General features: G+C 41.4%; 1 protein-coding gene across 3 annotated transcripts; it reads right to left on the bottom strand.

Annotated features, from left to right (window-relative positions):
- Positions 1-1,616: 1,616 nt before the first annotated feature.
- LOC112225906 lies at positions 1,617-20,747 on the bottom strand. Of its 3 annotated transcripts, XM_024390035.2 has the most exons (11): positions 20,500-20,747; positions 14,697-14,726; positions 12,712-13,032; positions 12,257-12,571; positions 8,562-8,858; positions 8,066-8,386; positions 7,714-7,851; positions 7,292-7,510; positions 2,774-3,094; positions 2,466-2,600; positions 1,617-2,211 (listed from the first exon to the last, which is right to left on the bottom strand). In XM_024390035.2, the coding sequence occupies exons 1-10, from the start codon at positions 20,528-20,530 to the stop codon at positions 2,521-2,523; spliced, it is 2,073 nt and encodes a 690-aa protein (XP_024245803.1). In that variant the 5' UTR covers positions 20,531-20,747; the 3' UTR covers positions 1,617-2,211; positions 2,466-2,520. The 3 variants fall into 3 exon arrangements, with proteins under 3 accessions (XP_024245803.1, XP_042163308.1, XP_024245804.1); XM_042307374.1 differs by lacking the exon at positions 12,257-12,571; XM_024390036.2 differs by lacking the exons at positions 12,257-12,571; positions 12,712-13,032.
- Positions 20,748-21,001: the final 254 nt, after the last annotated feature.

The raw sequence follows: 21,001 nt of genomic DNA, 5'->3' as shown, positions 1-21,001 counted from the left end.
AAAACAGTACCACCCCAACACCGCCAAAACAACCGCTATGGGGAGGTTGGCTAAAGCAGATCTGATTGAATAGAGCTCTAAATCATTAGCTTGACTTTTATAACGTACGGTATAAGGTTTAAGCAGAAAGGCAGACAGAGAACAAGAAAAAGCACAGAGGGACAGCAGACAAGATGCTGAGACAGACAGACGGCATAACAAGGAGGCAAACACAATGGCCAGTGCAGAGGCACAGTTATTGTGGTGAGTTGTATCTCCAGTGGGGCTTTTACATATTGTATTTGTTTTAAATATGAGCTTGTTAAAAAAGAGGAGGATCATGTCTCGCCAGTCACTGGTACAGAAATGGTTGAGAAACACTGTACTGTGCTGCCAATGTTATGTCTCAGAGTGGATGCTGAATATCAGACAGAAGGCTCAAGCCTGGTGAAGATGTAGGTTTGTGATTTTGTCAGGGCAGTGGCTGATAGGGTTTGGGCACTAAACCAGTAGTCGGGGCTGGTGTGGATAAAATGCCAAGGACGAATTCTTGTCCCTGGCAAACAGTATGGAAGAGCAATATGGTTGTCTCTCTGTAGTGGCTCCAGTTGGGATCCTTGTCTTTAGGCAGCCATCTTTTCTTCTTGTCTGCTGTTCTCTCTCAACCTAGTAAAGCCGCTTGTGCTCCAGACCGTGTGTGTCAGCCAGGCTGGAGGAGAAAAGCCTCAATAAATTCATAAATGTTAACACCAGTCAAGAATGGGTTTCGCTCGGAGGCTGGCTCGCTGCTGCATGTCGGCCACTGCACCGATGACTTGGTTGCTAATTTGGAGGACCCCTGTGTGAGTGTGTGTGTGTGTGTGTGTGTGTGTGTGTGTGTGTGTGTGTGTGTGTGTGTGTGTGTGTGTGTGTGTGTGTGTGTGTGTGTGAGAAAGAGAGGGAGGGAGAGAGAGATTGCACAGTGTGTACAGTATGTAGTGTGTTTGACATAATGAATGATGTGACAACATTTCTCCCTAGTGGATATAATAAGACCTGCATTAATCACGTCCTCTGCTTTATAGGTTTCTTCAAAATGAAAGTTGTCGGTCAGGGTCGGTTTTGGCCTCCTGCGTCCAGAGATCTATTTCTAAATGTTGACTATATAGTTGTACAGTATTTAAATCTCCACATATATTCAAAACTATTTCCGTTCATCTTGTGAAGTCTCACATCAACAACAACAATAATTTGCGCTTGGATTTCATGTTCTTTAAAGCCACACACACAGTAATCTAAAATGTACACGGAAATCAAATTATTGATAGATTTTATACATACAGTACAAATGTGTTTGCATTTTGCCAGAAACAAAACCCATAGGAGAACCCTTTGAAGAACCCTTTTTGGTTCCAGATAGAACCCTTTACACAGATGATTCTACAAGGAACCCAAAAGCGTTCTACCTGGATTATTATTTGACAGCACACAGAATATGATAGAAGAATTAGTCTAAAGCATTAATATTTTTATAATATTTTTATGTGGAACATTTTAAAAACGAACATTATGTTCAATGAGTTCAGCCAATGCATCAAGAAAATCATAACATGTATTAAAATATATATATAACAAAAAAAGATAAATAGACGTGTTAGTCAAGTCAGAAAACTATTTTAATTACCTGGCAAGAATACAACTAGAAATCGGACACACAAAAACATTGTTTTTTAAAGTCCTGATAATTCAACTCACAAAGCGAACCTTTCAAGCCTCTCCTGTTACCGATATCTCTGCATCAACATGCCTATTACATCTTCTTCATAGTCATATTCCCACATGAAGAGAGCTGCTCCAGGTCAAAAGGGTCATTGTCTTCATCGTACATGTCTTCGGCATCATCCATCCCGTGTGAAGGTATCTGGATTTTCATAGACGTCCCCATCTTCCTCACCTGGTCCTTCACCTTGGTTGTTTTCGTGGCTCCTGGAGCATTCCCGAGGATGAATACAAAACATTTGAGTTTACGTGCCTGGACTTCGAGTCAGGATCTTGGCACAGGTTATCCTTTCATAACTGCAGACATTATTCTGAATCGTTATTTTCACACCCATTCCTGCATGGCATCCTTTTTTTTCAAGTCTTCGTCTTTGCTCTTGTTGACAAAGGCTTCTGCGTTGGCATCGTCCTCTTCATCGTTTTCCTCACTCGCTGCACCCACGGTGTTCCCATGTGTGTTCATGTTAATGGCAGCTGAGGGATTTATCAGTTTAATTCATACAAATGACATCAGTGTATATATAAGTGTGAATAGATATCCTAAACAGTACAAAATCATAACAAAATGAGGGTTGAAAAATTATGCTAATCAAAATGTCCAGGTTTTCAAGAAATCCTAGTTGGAGGATTTCAAATTTCTTGATGAATCCTTCCAGATTTTCCAGGTTCTTAAAAACCTGGGTATTTTGCAAACCTTGCAAATTCTGATAAGAGGAGCTAGAACTTACTTTCTCTTGGGTTTATCGTAATAGTCTGCTCTCTGTTGCTTATCTTCCTCCAAGACTAAACATTAATGGGAATGAGCAGCAGCAGGAGCAATAGCCCACCTATTGCGCCAGAGGCAATAATGGGGACTATGGATGCTATGGAGAGAAACAATACCGTACTCAACATCTACATTTCAGAATTCGTAAAGCTATCAAATTCTTCTGCAATGTAAAACATTGGTCTTTAAAAAATATTGCATGACTGAAAAGGACTGATAATATCTATGTTATTTTTCTCTTGAGAACCATGAAACTAAAACGTATTTTACCTTGAATGCTGACTGTCAGCAACTCTGTCGGTAGAATGGAATGACAGGGTGGAGACAATAACCTCATAAACACAACTGTAGTTGCCCTCGTCTGTATACTCTGCAACAGGGAAGTAAAAGGAGGTAGAGTCGTTGACGGATGGCTCCATTCAGTCCTGTTGGACCCAGAGAAGTCCAGATAGAAGAGGCCTCCAGGATACTGTGGCTGAATGGAGCAGATGATGGAGAAGCTGTGGCCCCTGGTCACCTCTGGCCCCTGAAGTCCCCAGAACATCCCTCCATTTGGAGCACTGAGAGAGATGTTGGGCTGTAGCAAGACAACTAGGAAAAGACAAGAGCAGGTTGTTAATGTGTGTTAACGTATGACCTGTGACTGCAGCATAACAATAATATTCCCTCTGTGGCAGAGGTTCCCCCGCCCTATCAAAAAAGAGTAGAAGGTTGGCGAAAACAGCAGCACGGGTTGCGATGAATGTACAGACATGGTCAGATGTATTGGCACCCTTGCCCAATTCACTACTTCTTCTAAAATAAGTTTAAATTGAAAAAATTCAGTGCTTACAGTTAACACATGCCAGAAGTTGCACAGAGTTTTCACAACGTCCAAGTTTGAGCTCTGCAGACTTAAAATTTGTGTGGTGCCCCCCAAAAAATGAAAGGGACCATTGGCCATGAGGCTTTTTGTTTGTTTTTTAGTCTTTAGTTTGGCCATGCCTTTTGTATTTTTCATTTTTGTGCTTATTTCGATTTCGTCACCATCTGAACCAACAATAATCTGCTTGGACTGGCCGAATAAGAGGTCAAGAGAGACAGCTGGCCCTGGACCAAGGGAAGGTTGCTGTCTCCCTGGGCACATTCAACACCTAGGCCAGAGGAAGGCCACCCTGTTCCTGGAGAACCGCAGGGTATACAGGATTTTGCTTTAACTGACGTGGAAGACCAGGTTTGTTGAATTTCTATATTTTTTTCACCTTCATTTAAACAGGTAGGCCAGTTGAGAACAAGTTCTCATTTACAACTGCGACCTGGCCAAGATAAAGCAAAGCAGTGCGACACAAACAACAACACAGAGTTACACATGGAATAAACAAGCGTACAGTCAATAACACAATATTCTAAGTCACATATTCAGAACCGTCCAGAGTAGTGATGCTAGTCGGGCAGGCGGGAGTGGGCAGCGATCGATGGAAAAGCATGCATTCAGTTTAACTAGCGTTTAAGAGCAGTTGGAGGCCACGGAAGGAGTGTTGTAATGGCATTGAAGCTCATTTGGAGGTTTGTTAACACAGTGTCCAAAGAAGGGCCAGATGTATACGGAATGGTGTCGTCTGCGTAGAGGTGGATCAAAGAATCACCCGCAGCAAGAGCAACATTGTTGATATATACAGAGAAAAGAGTCGGCGAAGAAGTGAACCCTGTGGTACCCCCATAGAGACTGCCAGAGGTCCAGACAACAGGCCCTCAGATTTGACACACTGAACTCTATCTGAGAAGTAGTTGGTGAACCAGGCGAGGCAGTCATTTGAGAAGTCAAGGCTATTGAGTCTTCCGATAAGAGTGAGGTGATTGACAGAGTCGAAAGCCTTGGCCCGGTCAATGAAGACGGCTGCACAGTACTGTCCTTTATCGATGGCGGTTATGATATTGTTTAGTACCTTGAGCGTGGCTGAGGTGCACCCGTGACCAGCTCGGAAACCAGATTGCACAGCGGAGAAGTTACGGTGAGATTCGAAATGGTCCGTGATCTGTTTGTTAACTTGGCTTTCGAAAACTTTAGAAAGGCAGGGCAGGATGGATATAGGTCTGTAACAGTTTGGGTCTAGAGTGTCACCCCCTTTGAAGAGGGGGATGACTGTGGCAGCTTTCCAATCTTTGGGAATCTCGGACGATATGAAAGAGAGGTTGAACAGATTAGTAATAGGGGTTGCAACAATGGTGTCAGATAATTTTGGATAGAGAGGGTCCAGATTGTCTAGCCCTAATTTGTGTGAGATTGGGGGCATCTAGTTTAGATTTTAGGACTGCCGGGGTGTTAAGCATATCCCAGTTTAGGTCACCTAACAGAACGAACTCTGAAGATAGATGGAAAAAAAGCAATGAGTAAAACAAACTTAGGGAGGAGGCTTCTGAATTTAACCTGCATGAAACCAAGGCTTTTACGGTTACAGAAGTCAACAAATGAAAGCACCTGGTGACACACAGTGTCTGGATTAACCTCTACATCACCCGAGGAACAGAGGAGGAGTAGGATGAGGGCACGGCTAAAGGCTATCAAAACTGGTCGTTTAGTGCGTCGGGGACAGAGAATAAAAGGAGCAGATTTCTGGGCGTGGTAGGATAGATTCAGGGTATAATGTACAGACGGGTATGGTAGGGTGCGGGTACAGTGGAGGTAAACCTAGGCATTGAGTGACGATAAGAGAGGTTGCATCTCTGGACGCACTAGTTATGCTGGGTGAGGTCACCGCATGTGTAGGAGGTGGGACAAAAGAGTTCTCTGAGGCATGTTGAGTGGGACTAGGGGCTCCACAGTAAACTAAAACAATGATAATTATCCTAAACAACAGTATACAAGACATATTGCTTCTACACCTGCATTGCTTGCTGTTTGGGGTTTTAGGCTGGGTTTCTGTACAGCACTTTGAGATATCAGCTGATGTACGAAGGGCTATATAAATAAATTTGATTTGATTTGATATTGACATTAGAGAGAGACATAAAGCGAGGCATAAATCAATCACAGGTGTTGATTTGGAGAGCTAGCTAAGACAACAACGGGTAAGACAACAACCGCTAATCAGCTAAGACAACCACAAGTTAAGTTTAGAGACTTACCATTGTACCATTTGGTGTTATTTGGGTTTATGGTGCATCATGAGAATATGTTTTTCAAAGGTTTTCCAAAATGTTCAAGGTTGATGAAAATCTATGGGTCCTTCAGAGAAAATGTGTTCAGCATGAGGAAAGACAACTACATACAACGTTTCAAGTCTCTAGGTCAAATGGGGTGATGGATGTTAAGGTTTAAGTGAGACTGCTTATAAACGCGGCCCCATATGGCAATCGTTGCCAATCGGTGCCATTCTTTTTGACCAAGTTACTTAGTTACTTAGTTATTGACCAAGTTATTCATAGCCTCTAGTTTCTGTGTGCAAAATATATTTTTTTTTTAAAGTGACCAATCTGTGCTTCAGTTTTTTTACCGTATGGATTGGATGGATATTGTATTCTGAATTGAAATGTATTAAACACATATTCTAAAATGTGTTTGCATAAACAATCAATATTAAATGAATTGCCTTTATCAATTATCTGGCAGGAGTCAGTCTTTCCTTTTTGCTCAATGATATGATTGAGAAAATCCACCCCTTTACTGAACCATTGATAGGTCATTTGACTATTGACTAAGTTTTGAAACAGTGACATGAACATTTGATACACATTTCTCAACTGAATGTAGGATTCATCCCTGGGTACTTTCATCCAATAAGCAGCCGTTAAAAACATTCATTTCAAGCAAAGCAGTGTTCCCCCCTTTGTTGACAGATATGAAATTGAATTGCACGTTTTGCAAGTTAAACTCACCCATTGTCAGATAAAAGAGACTTCGAACTATATTGGTCTTCAAGTCAGAAATAATGGAAGGTATTTTCTCTGGTAGAACCGAACAAGCTTTCTGGTAAAACATGTGATGACCAGTCTCTGTCGCAGACGGTCTGGCGAATGTAAGATTTTACTCTATTACGAGGACGCATTTCCTGTGCACAGCTCCTCTGGCACTCTAGGGTAGACGGTTGTGTTCTCCGTAAAGCCCATGTGCCCTGTATGATTGATAGATAAACCAGGGAGAATCAAAAGTGAGAGCTTGACCTACGGAAGTGGATTAGGAAGGCAAGGGCCCAAAACAGTGAGTCGAGAGTCACATCTTTCACTTCCCAATGCTCATATAATTTTTTATGGTTGGACCTTTTCTCACTTGGTTGAACACCTTCTACTCCTCTTCAAAGAAGAAGTGGAGACATAAAAGTTCAACTCAAAAGCATGCAATGAGAATCCTGTTTATTTTAGTGCAATCAACCAACAGTTTATACATAATGCTAGTTCCTCAACAACACCGGAACTGATCAAAGACACAGAAAGTGACACCCCACCGACGCATACAAAAAACGACAGTTCGGATTTGACCCAATGGATCAAATATGCTGAACATTTCGATTGGTTACAAAAAGCTAACTAAAATAGAGCAATACCATTATGTCATATGTCTCGTTTAAGTGTCAACTATAGCAACCGTAGTTGCTATACTATTGCATCTGACTTATTATCACTTAACTTTATTTACACATCAATGTGTTGATGCCAATGAGTTACTTTAGTGACACGCAGTCCACTGTTACTCCTCCTAATAGTTTTGATAAATGTCTTGGTTCACGTCATGCGCTACAACATTGTCATAGACAGAGACATTGCCATAATCTTCAGCGTCGTCTGCACTATTCACTTTCTCACAAGACCCACCACAAACACGCTTTCTGTGAACGTTTCCTTCCCTTTCACCCCCCTCCTCGTTGAAACAGACATCCTCCGTGTTCCCAGAGCGGCGCCCTTTTTTCTTCCAATTCTTCTTTTCACCCTTCCCGCTCTCCAGACTTCTCTCGTCACAGACGTTTTCAACATTCACGTAGTCCTCCTCTTCTACTTTGTCGTCCTCGCCTTTGTTGTGTCTGTTGTCAATACCTGTTGCGTAACAATTTGCTCGTTAATATTCGCAACAGGAAACGCTGGGGATTAAAAACGTTTAAAAAAACATCCGGACGAAATTATGTCGACAAAAGTCTTTGAAGTCAATTTTGAGATACTGCTTAACTCAACTTTTCAAGCTCAAGGCGTAAATTAAGTTCAGATTCAGCCTTTGTTTGCAGTACAGTCATAGCACTTACATTCTCTCTGGTCAGTCTCTGTAGATGGCTTGCTGCTCCTCCTGGTCCTCCTGTTGACTAGACAGATGACAAGCAGAAGCAGAAACAGGAATACTAGCCCACCAGTCCCTCCAGAGGCAATGATGGGGACCATAGAGGCTGAGGAAAAGGTAGATATTTCAAGGCTGAGACCTACAGTACAGATCAAGACTTGTCGATGGCCAATTCATATGACATAAAAACAAAAAGAAAGTGATGAAAAAAAAGGATGATAAGTTACGTTACGACGTTGTGATTCTTCTCTCTTAGGGGTGAATATCATGTAAAAGCCATTTTTGAAAAACTTTTTATTTTAAAACACGTGTTATTTTACCTCTAATGGTGACAGCTAGTTCACTATTAGCCGACCTGAATGACCGCGTGGAGATGTTGACTCCATAGCTGCAGCTGTATTTCCCCTGGTCTTTATACTCTGCAACAGGGAAGTGGAAGCAGGCAGAGTGGTTGACTGCTGGAGTAGTCTCTGTTCTGTTGGAACCAGAGAAGTCCAGATAGAAGAGGCCTCCGGGATACTGTGGCTGAATGGAGCAGATGATGGAGAAGCTGTGGCCCCTGGTCACCTCTGGCCCCTGAAGTCCCCAGAACGTCCCTCCATTTGGAGGACTGAGAGAGATGTTGGGCTGAAGCAGGACCACTTGGAAGAAAGTAAACAGCAATATGACAGTAATGTGATTCCATATTCACACCTTGTAACTGAGAAATATGTGTGTGATGGACAAGGTAATCAGTCTGTCATCTCTATCAAGGTTATGAATCTTAAATATATAGATATAGATTCGGCAGCACTTGTTTCCCAACTACCACCTCACCTTTAGTAATGTTGCTGTAAGGGGAGCTGATGGCTTTGCCGTTGGAGTGGGTTCTGTAGAGACACCTGTAACTGCCCTGTTGTGAAGCGTCCGTCTTAAACTTTGTTAAAGTAGCCCTGGGCTGTGAGGATCCAACGGTCACGGTCATGACGGAGTCTCCATTCAGATAGAAGATGAACTCCACAGCATTACAGAGGATACGGGATGGAAGAGTGCAGGTGAGTTGGACCTCCTCTCCATGCAAGAAGGCAGAGTAGGACGGGTCTGTGGAGAGTGAAGGCTTCTGCAAGACAACCCCTGTTGGTCGAAGAGATGTAGTTTAGAATAGATTCAAATTGACATTTTGTGTCACTGGACTACAAACAATACCGTGTAATTATGTTTTCTGAGTTTAAAAAAACAAATGACCATATAATGAAAAGCTGAAGTGTCTTGAGTCAATAAGTATCCAACCCCTTTGTTTTGGGAAGCCTAAATAAGTTCAGTAGTAAAAATGTGCTTAACAAGTCACATAAGTTGCATTCTGTGTGGAATAATTGTGTTCAACATGATCTTTGAATGACTACTTCATCTCTGTACCCTGCACATAAAACTATCTGTAAGGTCCCTTAGTCGAGCAATGAACTTCATACACAGATTCAACCACAAATTCCAGGGAGGTTTTCCAACGCCTCGCAAAGAAGGGCACCTATTGTTAGATGGGTAAAAAAACAAAGAAAGCAGGCACTGAATATCCATTTGAGCACGATGCAGTTATTAATTACACTTTGGATGGTGTATCAATACACCCAGTCACTAAAAAGATACAAGCGTCCTTCCTAACTCAGTTGCTGGAGAGGAAGGAAACCGCTCAACGATTTCACCACGAGACATTGAAACAGTTACAGTGCCTTGCGAAAGTATTCGGCCCCCTTGAACTTTGCAACCTTTTGCCACATTTCAGGCTTCAAACATAAAGATATAAAACTGTATTTTTTTTGTGAAGAATCAACAACAAGTGGGACACAATCATTAAGTGGAACGACATTTATTGGATATTTCTTTTTAACTTTAAAAAAAACTTTTTTAACAAATCAAAAACTGGACAATTGGGTGTGCAAAATTATTCAGCCCCCTTAAGTTAATACTTTGTAGCGCCACCTTTTGCTGCGATTACAGCTATAAGTCGCTTGGGGTATGTCTCTATCAGTTTTGCACATCGAGAGACTGACATTTTTTCCCATTCCTCCTTGCAAAACAGCTCGAGCTCAGTGAGGTTGGATGGAAAGCATTTGTGAACAGCAGTTTTCAGTTCTTTCCACAGATTCTCGATTGGATTCAGGTCTGGACTTTGACTTGGCCATTCTAACACCTGGATATGTTTATTTTTGAACCATTCCATTGTAGATTTTGCTTTATGTTTTGGATCATTGTCTTGTTGGAAGACAAATCTCAGTCCCAGTCTCAGGTCTTTTGCAGACTCCATCAGGTTTTCTTCCAGAATGGTCCTGTATTTGGCTCCATCCATCTTCCCATCAATTTTAACCATCTTCCCTGTCCCTGCTGAAGAAAAGCAGGCCCAAACCATGATGCTGCCACCACCATGTTTGACAGTGGGGATGAGGTGTTCAGGGTGATGAGCTGTGTTGCTTTTACGCCAAACATAAGGTTTTGTATTGTTGCCAAAAAGTTCAATTTTGGTTTCATCTGACCAGAGCACCTTCTTCCACATGTTTGGTGTGTCTCCCAGGTGGCTTGTGGCAAACTTTAAACAACACTTTTTATGGATATCTTTAAGAAATGGCTTTCTTCTTGCCACTCTTCCATAAAGGCCAGATTTGTGCAATATACGACTGATTGTTGTCCTATGGACAGAGTCTCCCACCTCAGCTGTAGATCTCTGCAGTTCATCCAGAGTGATCATGGGCCTCTTGGCTGCATCTCTGATCAGTCTTCTCCTTGTATGAGCTGAACGTTTAGAGGGACGGCCAGGTCTTGGTAGATTTGCAGTGGTCTGATACTCCTTCAATATTATCGCTTGCACAGTGCTCCTTGGGATGTTTAAAGCTTGGGAAATCTTTTTGTATCCAAATCCAGCTTTAAACTTCTTCACAACAGTATCTCGGACCTGCTTGGTGTGTTCCTTGTTCTTCATGATGCTCTCTGCGCTTTTAACGGACCTCTGAGACTATCACAGTGCAGGTGCATTTATACGGAGACTTGATTACACACAGTTGGATTGTATTTATCATCATTAGTCATTTAGGTCAACATTGGATCATTCAGAGATCCTCACTGAACTTCTGGAGAGAGTTTGCTGCACTGAAAGTAAATGGGGCTGAATAATTTTGCACGCCCAATTTTTCAGTTTTTGATTTGTTAAAAAAGTTTGAAATATCCAATAAATGTCGTTCCACTTCATGATTGTGTCCCACTTGTTGTTGATTGTTCACAAAAAAATACAGTTTTATATCTTTATGTTTGAAGCCTGAAATGTGGCAAAAGGTCGCAAAGTTCAAGGGGGCCGAATACTTTCGCAAGGCACTGTACATTGTTTAATGGCTGTAATAGGAGAAAACTGAGGATGGAACAACAACATTGTAGTTACTCCACAATACTAACCTAAATGACAGAGTGAAAAGAATGAAGCCTGTATAGAATACAAATATTCTAAAACATTCATCTTGTTTGCAATAAGGCACTAAAGTAAATCTGCAAAAAATGTGGCAAATAAATTAACTTTATTTCTTGAATGCGAAGTGTTATGTTTGGGGCAAATCCAACACAACACATCACTGAGTACCACTGGGTGCCTCATGTTATGGCAGTGGAGGCTAATGAGGGGGGGACGGTTCATTACAATGGTTGGAACCGAGCGAATGGAATGGCATCAAATGCATTGAAACCATGTGTTTGTTGTATTTGATACCATTCCACTTAATTCCGCTCCAGCCATTACCATGAACCCGTCCTCCCCAATTAAGGTGCCACCAACCTCCAGTGTGTTATGGGTATGCTTGTCATCGGTAAGGACTAGGGAGTTTTTTATGGAAGAATAATAAACGAAATAGTGCTAAGCACAGGGAAAATCTTAGAGGAAAACCTGGTTCAGTTTGCTTTCCAGCAGACACTGGGAGACAAATTCATCTTTCAACAGAACAATAACCTAAAACACAAAGCCAAATATACACAGGAGTTATTTACCAAGACGACATTGAATGTAATATGCAAAAATTGTACAATCCAGGTGTGCAAAGCTCTTCGAGATTTACCCAGAAAGACTTACAGCTGTAATCACTGCCAGGGGTGTAAATACTTAAGTAAATGAGATATTTCTGTATTTAATTTTCAATATATTTGAAACATTTCTAAAAACATATTTTCCCCTTTGTCATTATGGGCTATTGTGTGTAGATGGGGGAGAGAAATAATCTATTTAAATAGATTAATAAATGTTTCTGCTCATCTTCATACTGTCTTAAACACATGCTCTGTTCTAGGCTGCCCTCATCTGGTCATATAGCACCAAATCAGGCCTGGGTTAAGATTCTTTGTGCAACGGTCAACTCTCAACTAGGTGGCAGAGCAGTCTACAATACTGCAGTAATATGCTTTTTAGGATTTTCTCTATAACGAGACCTTTCTGCACAATTCAAACCATTCAAACCAAATGCTGATAAAACTCAAGTCTAGACAAGGCAAAGAGACTCCCTTACCTGAACAAATAACACCTGCGTCGTTACCATGATTACAGTTATGTGTTCCTTCTCCTGTGTGTGGGCACTGTGTGATGGAGCACTCTGTGCCAGAGCAGCCAATATCCTCCTGCCAGATGGGCCCACTTCCCTGACCAAAGTAGGCCCTCTCTGGGGCACTATCAGCTCTCCCACAGCCAAGCTGTCTGCAAACCACAGCAGCATCATTCAAGTCCCACACGTCGTCACACACGGTCCACCAGTGACCAGTTTGATAGACCTCCACCCTCCCAGAGCAGAGGTCACTCCCATTGACCAGTCTGATATTAGGTTTAACTAGGCATGAAAGAACATTTGACAATAAAATGCATTTCAGTATCATTTTTATCAACTAAATCGATGCCATGTTGACACAATGAAAATCAAGGTATTTTGACTTTTATCAACCACAATAGCAACAGAGGGACTTTTCTTACCTGAGCAGACAACTCTGGCATCTTGAGCCTGTAAACAGTCATGGTGTTTCAATCCTCCATGTGAGCATTCTGTGAGGGAGCTCTCAGTGCCTTTACACCCAACATCATCCAGCCAAGTAGGCCTGCCACCACTACCCTCACCTATGTGGGCACTACCTTGGGCACTCACAGCTCTCCCACAGCCCAGCTGGCCACACACCACATTGGCATCGTTTACGTCCCACTTCTGGCCACACACTAGTCCCCACTGGCCCTTGTAAAGAATCTCTACTGTCCCCGAGCAGCGACTAGTGCCATCGACCAGCCTTATCTCTTCACCAGCTCACAAAGAGGAAAAGAGATGATTGGGAAAATTAATTAATGATCAATAAGCAAATTAACACTGTCATTATGGTGAAAGATGTTCTATTCAAAGTTTTGTTACAAACGTGCTACTCAATCTTTTTGGACTTATTTCATGTGTACTTTTAAATGTATTTAAATGATATTCAAACGTGCTACTTAAACCTTTTGGGGACTTGTGTTCACATGTACGCTGAACAAAAATGTCATGTTTTGGTCCCATGTTTCCTCCCAGAAATGTTCCATGTGCACAAAAAGCCTTTTCTTTCAAATTTTTGTACTCAAATTTGTTTACATCCTTCTGAGCATTTCTCCTTCACCAAGATAATCCATCCACATGACAGGTGTGTCATATTAAGAAGCTGATTAAACAGCATGATCATTACACAAGTGCCCCTTGTGCTGGAGATAGTACAAGGCCATTCTAAAATATGTAGTTTTGTCACAAAACACAATGCCACAGATGCCTCAAGTTTTGAGGGAGCGTGCAATTGTCATGCTGACTGCATGAATGTCCACCAGAGCTGTTGCCAGAGATTTAAATGTTAATTTCTCTGCCATAAACCGTCTCCAACTTCGTTTTAGAGAATTTGGCAGTACGGCCAACCGGCCTCACAACCGCAGACCACATGGAACCGCACTGTCCAGGACCTCCACATCTGGCTTCTTCACCAGTGGGATCATCTGAGACCAGCCACCCAGACAGCTGATGAAAATAGGTTTGTCAGAAACCGTCACAGGGAAGTTTATCTGAGTGTCCGTCGTCCTCCCCATGGTCTTGACCTGACTGCAGTTCGGTGTCGTAAACGTCTTCAGGGAGCAAATGCTCACCTTCCATGGCCGCTGGCACACGGGAGATGTGTGCTCTTCACGGATGAATCCCGGTTTCAACTGTACCAGGAAGATGGCAGACAGTGTATATGGCGTTGTGTGGGCGAGCGGTTTGCTGATGTCAACGTTTTGAACAGAGTGCCCCATGGTGGCGGTGGGGTTATGGTACGGGCAGGCATAAGCTACGGACAACGAACACAATATCATTTTATCGATGGCAATTTGAATGCACAGAGATACCGTGACGAGATCCTCATTGTTGTTCCATTCATCCGCCGCCTTCAGCTCGTATTTCAGCATGATGATGCCCCATGTCGCAAGGCTCTGTACACAATTCCTGGAAGCTGAAAATTTCACAGTTCTTCCATGGTCTGCATACTCACCAGACATGTCACCCATTGAGCATGTTTGGGATGCTCTGGATATATGTGTACGGCAGCGTGTTCCAGTGCCTGCCAATATCCAGCAACTTTGCACATTCACTGAAGAGGAGTCGGACAATATTCCATAGGCCACAATCAACAGCCTGAACAACTCTATGCGAAAGAAATGTGTCGTGCTGCAATGAGGCAAGTGGTGTTCACACCAGATACTGACTGGTTTTCTGATCCACACCCCTACATTTTATTTTTAAGGTGTCTGTGACTAACAGATGCATATTTGTATTCCCAGTCATGTGAAACCCATATATTAGGGGCTAATGAATGCATTTCAATTGACTGATTTCCTTGTATGAACTGCAACTCAATAAAATCGTTGAAATTGTTGCATGTTGCGTTTTATATTTTCGTTCAGTGTAAATTAACACTTACCTGCCAATGAACACAACACCATTTGATGAGCTGTTGGGGAGAAACACAGACAACCAAAACATTACAATTGAATACACATTTACTGAAGTTGCCATTTCTAAATGGATAACACCTGTCAGGTAAAAAAATGACAAGGTTTTTATGTTTTAACTCATGAACTGTTATTGTTACATTTGTAAATGTTAGAACGCTTTATGTAGATAGTTATTGACACATTCATAAACAGCTTTAAATGTAAACCAAGCAAACAGACAATGTTTCCATGTTGTGGTATTTACACCATTTGTGAAGCCGGATGGTTATACAGTGCATTCGGAAAGTATTCACAACCCTTCACTTATTCTAAAATGGATTAAATCATTTGTCTTCCTAATCAATCTACACACAATACCCCATAATGACAAAATCGAAAACAGGTTTTCAGACATTTTTGTTAATTTTTTCAAAATAAAAACAGACATACCTTATTTACAGAAGTTTTCAGACCCTTTCCTACGAGACTCGAAATTGAGCTCAGGTGAATCATGTTTCAATTGATCATCCTTGAGATGTTTCTACAACTTGATTGGAGTCCAGCTGTGGTAAGCTAAATTCATTGGACATGATTTGGAAAGACACACAACTGTCTATATAAGGTCCCACAGTTGACAGTGCATGTCAGAGCAAAAACCAAGACATGAGGTTAAAGGAATTGTCCGTAGAGCTCAGAGACAGGATTCTGTCGATCTGGGAAAGGCTACCAAAAAATGTCTGCAGCATTGAAGGTCCCCAAGAACACAGTGGCCTCCATTATTCTTAAATTAAAGAAGTTTGAAACCACCAAGACTCTTCCTATAGCTGGCCACCTGGCCTAACTGAGCAAACAGGGGTGAAGGGCCTTGGTCAGGGAGGTGACCAAGAACCCAATGGTCACTCTGACAGAGTGTTCCTCTTCGGAGATGGGAGAACCTTCCAGAAGGACAACAATCGCTGCAGCAGTTCACCAATCAGGCCTTTATGGTATAGTGGCCAGACGGAAGCTGCTCCTCAGTAAAGGCACATTTACAGCCCGCTTGGAGTCTGCCAAAAGGCACCTAAAGGACTCTGAGACCATGAGAAACTAGATTCTCTGGTCTGATGAAACCAAGATTGAATTCTTTGGCCTGAATGCCAAGTGTCACGTGTGGAGGAAACCAGGCACTGATCATCACCTGGCCAATACAATCTCTACGGTGAAGCATGGTGGTGGCAGCATCACGCTGTGCGGATGTTTTTCAGCGGCAGGGACTGGGAGACCAATCAGGATCGAGGGAAAGATGAATGAAGCAAAGTACAGAGAGATCCTTGATGAAAACTGCTCCAGAGAGCTCAGGACCACAACCAAGACAATGCAGAAGCTGCTTCGGGACATTTCTCTGAATGTCCTTGAGTGGCCCAGCCAGAGCTCGGACTTGAGCATCTCTGGAGAGTCCATTTACCCTGACACAGCTTGAAACGATCTGGAGAGAAGAACGGGAGAAACTCCCCAAATACAGGTGTGCCAAGCTCGGAAAATGTGGAAAAGGTGAAGTGGTCTGAATACTTTCCGAATGCACTGTATGTCAAGCTCAATCATTTCCTTTGTGAAACTGCCCTGTTAGAGATGTACTTCTCATGTAGAGGAGTTAACTTGTTGTGGTTTAACATTTGCCATACTCTCACAGACCAACAGTTTGGTATACAAGTGAAAGTTACATTTTTAGAATCAGTTTCACACAATATGTGTCACGTCTTGATCTTAGTTCCTTTTTTATGTCTCTGTTTTAGTTTGGTCAGTGCGTGAGTTGGGGTGGGCATACTATGTTTTCTATTTCTATTTGTTTGGCCTGGTTTGGTTCCCAATCAGAGGCAGCTGGCAATCATTGTCTCTGATTGAGAACCATTCTTAGGCAGCCTGTTTTCCCACTATGATTTGTGGGTAGTTGTTTTCTGTGTCTGTGTTTACCATACAGGACTGTTTCGGTTTTTATTTATTTCTCTTGTTCTTTTGTATTAAGTGTTCGGTTATATTTCATTAAAATATGGACACTTACCACGCTGCGCATTGGTCCGATATTTCCTCCTCCTCAGGAGAGGAGGAAAATCTTTACAATATGGCACTCTTTGTTTAAAATTGGCTTAATCCTGCTTTCTGCAAAATGCTATTAAATGACACTCAACTCTTTACTTTGCTAATAAGTTTCTCCACTTGATGTTGACTACTGTTATTTCCTAATTAATATGTCAGCAGTGTTGGGGAACTACTCTGAAAATATAGTTTACAAAGCTACCAATGTCACACTGGAGGATGAAGTTGAGCTACTGTGAAGCTGCCCGTTGAGAGAAATATAGTTTGCGTAACTAAAGTTACTTTGAAAAAGTAATTCACTACAGAACAACTCCCTCCTGAAAAATTATCATATGTGAATCTGAAATGTCATATAATACAAAATGTTTAAAAAAACATGAATGGAAGAATACTTAACTCTAGAGTCAAATGTTAAGAGTGTACGGAGATCTATGTGAGCCAGATAGGAGAGTGCATCGGCTTAGCCCAGTGGTTCAGGACAGAAAAAAATACAGTGGGTAGTTTCAGTAGTTAGCTACACCGCTACATGTCAAAAGAGTAAATAACTACTGAAAATACGATTTTTGCACCTTACTGTTAGTTCCCATTGTCTTGGGGTATTGTACTGTACCGTTTTTTTTGGACTTGCCCTACACTGACATCTCTGCTCTCCTGCGTTTGACTCCTTTTATTTTACCTTTATTTAACCAGGCAAGTCAGTTAAGAACAAATTCAATGACGGCATAGGAACAGTGTTAACTGCCTGTTCAGGGGCAGAACGACAGATTTATACCTTGTCAGCTCGGGGGTTTGAACTTTCAACCTTCCGGTTACTAGTCCAACGCTCTAACCACTAGGCTACCCTGCCGCCCCACCTACCTTCACTTCCTGTTTGGATTTCTTCTCAGGATTTTGCCTGCCATATGAGTTCTGTTATTACTCACAGACATCATTCAAACAGTTTTCTATCCAATACTAATATTAATATGCATATATTAGCAACTGGGACTGAGGCCGTTTACTCTGGGCATCTTTCATCCAAGCTACTCGATACTGCCCCTGCAGCCATAAGAAGTTAAAGATTGCTGTACACCAGCAGGAACCGATCCAACTTGAAGGAGCTGGAGCAGTTTTGCCTTGAAGAATGGGTAAAAATCCCAGTGGCTAGATGTGCCAAGCTTATAGAGACAAATCCCAAGAGACTTGCAGCTGTAATTGCTGCAAAAGGTGGCTACAAAGTATTGACTTTGGGGGGGTGAATAGTTATGCACGCTCAAGTTCAGCTTTTTTGTCTTATTTCTTGTTTGTTTCACAGTCAAATGTTTGGACACACCTACTCATTCCAGAGTTTCTTTGTTTTTACTATTTTCTATATTGTAGAATAATAGTGAAGACATCAAAACTATGAAAAAACATATGGAATCATGTAGTAACCAAAAAAGTGTAAACCAATCCAAATATATTTTAAATTTGAGATTCTTCAAAGTAGCCATCATTTGCCTTGATTACAGCTTTGCACACTCTTGGCATTTTCTTAACCACCTTCAACTGGAATGCTTTTCCAACAGTCTTGAAGGAATTCCCACATATGCTTGGCACTTGATGACTGCTTTTCCTTCACTCTGCAGTCCAACTCCATCCCAAACCATCACAATTGGGTTGAGGTTGGGTGACTGTGGAGGCCAGGTCATCTGATGCAGCACTCCATCACTCTCCTTCTTGGTCAAATAGCATTATTTGTAGCATTACTTCTGTGGCGGAATTGTACATAATAGTTTAAGTTGAAAAGTACGGATTAATGCGTCAATTGTTGTTTTGTATTACAGTTCATGAACCCGATGCCATTGCATTGGGACAAAAAATCTGTTCCCAACTTCTTGAAATATATGCGATTGAGAGATGTCAAACCTTTCGATCTTAAGTCATTTTAAGACATTTGTGGTTTTTAATTGGAGGACAAAAATCTACTTCATTCATTTATTTTTTTCCCATGTTGTTTACACTTGCGTACTATTGTTTGTACAGATGAACGTAGTACCTTTAGGCGTTTGGAAATTGCTTCCAAGGATGAACCAGACTAATGGAGGTGTACAATTATTTTGCTGAGGTCTTGGATGATTTCTTTTGATTTTCCCATGATGTCAAGCAAAGAGGCACTGAGTTTGAAGGTTGGCCTTGAAATACATCCACAGGTACACCTACAATTGACTCAAATGTATGTCAATTAGCCTATCAGAAGCTTCTAAAGCCATGCCATCATTTTCTGGAATTTTCCAAGCTGTTTAAAGGCACAGTCAACATAGTGTATGTAGATTTCTGACCCACTGGATTTGTGATACAGTGAATTATAAGTGAAATTATTTGTCTGTGAACAATTGTTGGAAAAATGACTTGTGTCATGCACAAAGTACATGTCCTAACCGACTTGCCAAAACTATAGTTTGTTAACAAGAAATGTGTGGAGTGGTTGAAAAACAAGTTTTAATGACTCCAACCTAAGTGTATGTAAACTTCCGACTTCAACTGTATATCCACAGTAAAACTAGTCCTATATCGACATAACCTGAAAGGCCGCTCAGCAAGGAAGAAGCCACTGCTCCAAAACCGCCATAAAAAAGCCAGACTACGGTTTGAAACTGCACATGGGGACAAAGATCGTACTTTTTGGAGAAATGTCCTCTGGTCTGATGAAACAAAAATAGAACTGTTTGGCCGTAATGACCATCATTATGTTTGGAGGAAAAAGGGGGTGGCTTGCAAGCCTTTCTGTGTCAGTTCTGTGCGTTGTTCATGTTTCTTATTTTTGTATTATGTTGTGTTCATTTATTTAAACACTCACTCACCAAACTTTGCTTCCCGACTCTCAGCACACAACGCTACATATACTTTCGTATTGATACTTCTCAATATGCAAATGTTAATTGCTTGTGTGAGAATTTTACCATCCTCATTCACAATCTGATTCGTAAACATGATACCTTTCTTGTACATTTTTTCCAATAAATAGTTTTCAGTACATTGGAGTTTAGCCATATTATTTGCTGTAATATTTGTTCTGCCTCTTCGTTTAAAAGGAGGATCATTTAAACAGGGTTCCATTGTCAATCCACCAAAAATGATTCGTTTTAATCTGTATAACAGCAAAAAGCCCCCTTTTGAACACTGAATGTGCCTCTTTTAGTAGCCTGCTGGAAAAACAGACTCCTCCATTCGGGAGAGCCATGAATAAATACGTAAACTGTGATATCACTAGAGAATTATTCTGTGTAATTTTCCCGCAGACGGACAGGTGTCTCCCTCTCCACGGTTTCAAGATCCTGTCTCTTTTGATAGATTTTCTGTCAAAGTTAATAATTGCAAGATTGCACAACCTTTCTGGGATATGTATACCGAGCACATCAACTTCTAACTTGTAAGTCACGGCTGTGTGAGACTAGAAATCGGAATGAGTCCTTTGTTGGTTTTATTTTGTGACTCTCGTTAACAAGTCATTCGTTAGCAATGTTCATGGATACCAGAACAAATTTGCCTGTTAAAATTGCGTTGCAGATATTAATATCCAATATATACATCCCAGGCTATTGAAACAAGGCTACGCTAGACAGAGACAATATTATACTGTACTTGGATAAAGCAGAAGTCACAGATACCAATCTATATACAGTATAGTATATTGTTGTTCATGTAAGGCACTTGAAAGACCGTCCTTTATGAAAACTGAGTTACTGTAATACTCACCTAATGCCACAAAGAGTAGAGTTGTCACCATCTTGATCCTTGAAATGTCCTCCAATATCAGGTATGACTATCGCCAACACTTTGCAGTAAATTATTGCAATATTTACCCCAGATTCAACTGTTTGAAGTTAAAAATACAAATGATGAGCAAAACCAAAATTCTGATGAACCAAAATTGAGAGTTAAATTATCAGGCTCTGGCAAAGCTCTCTCCGTGTACAAGAGATCAATGTGTGATCTTCTACAAGTTTCCTGTGTTAGAGTTACAATGACAATGAAGGGCATATACTGTCACAGCACAGGAAATCCTGGCCCACTAATGTGGTTATTCTCTGGTTTGGTCACCGATTCCACCCATCTTCCGCCTGCACACAACAAATCAAATCAAATCAAATGTATTTATATAGCCCTTCGTACATCAGCTGATATCTCAAAGTGCTGTACAGAAACCCAGCCTAAAACCCCAAACAGCAAGCAATGCAGCTGAGCTCAACCGCAATAA

This window comes from Oncorhynchus tshawytscha, linkage group LG27 (genome assembly GCF_018296145.1).
Source record: "Oncorhynchus tshawytscha isolate Ot180627B linkage group LG27, Otsh_v2.0, whole genome shotgun sequence".
In the NCBI taxonomy this organism is placed as follows: domain Eukaryota; kingdom Metazoa; phylum Chordata; class Actinopteri; order Salmoniformes; family Salmonidae; genus Oncorhynchus; species Oncorhynchus tshawytscha.
Note: the sequence above shows the minus strand (reverse complement) of the source record. Positions and strands in the feature narration are given on the sequence as shown.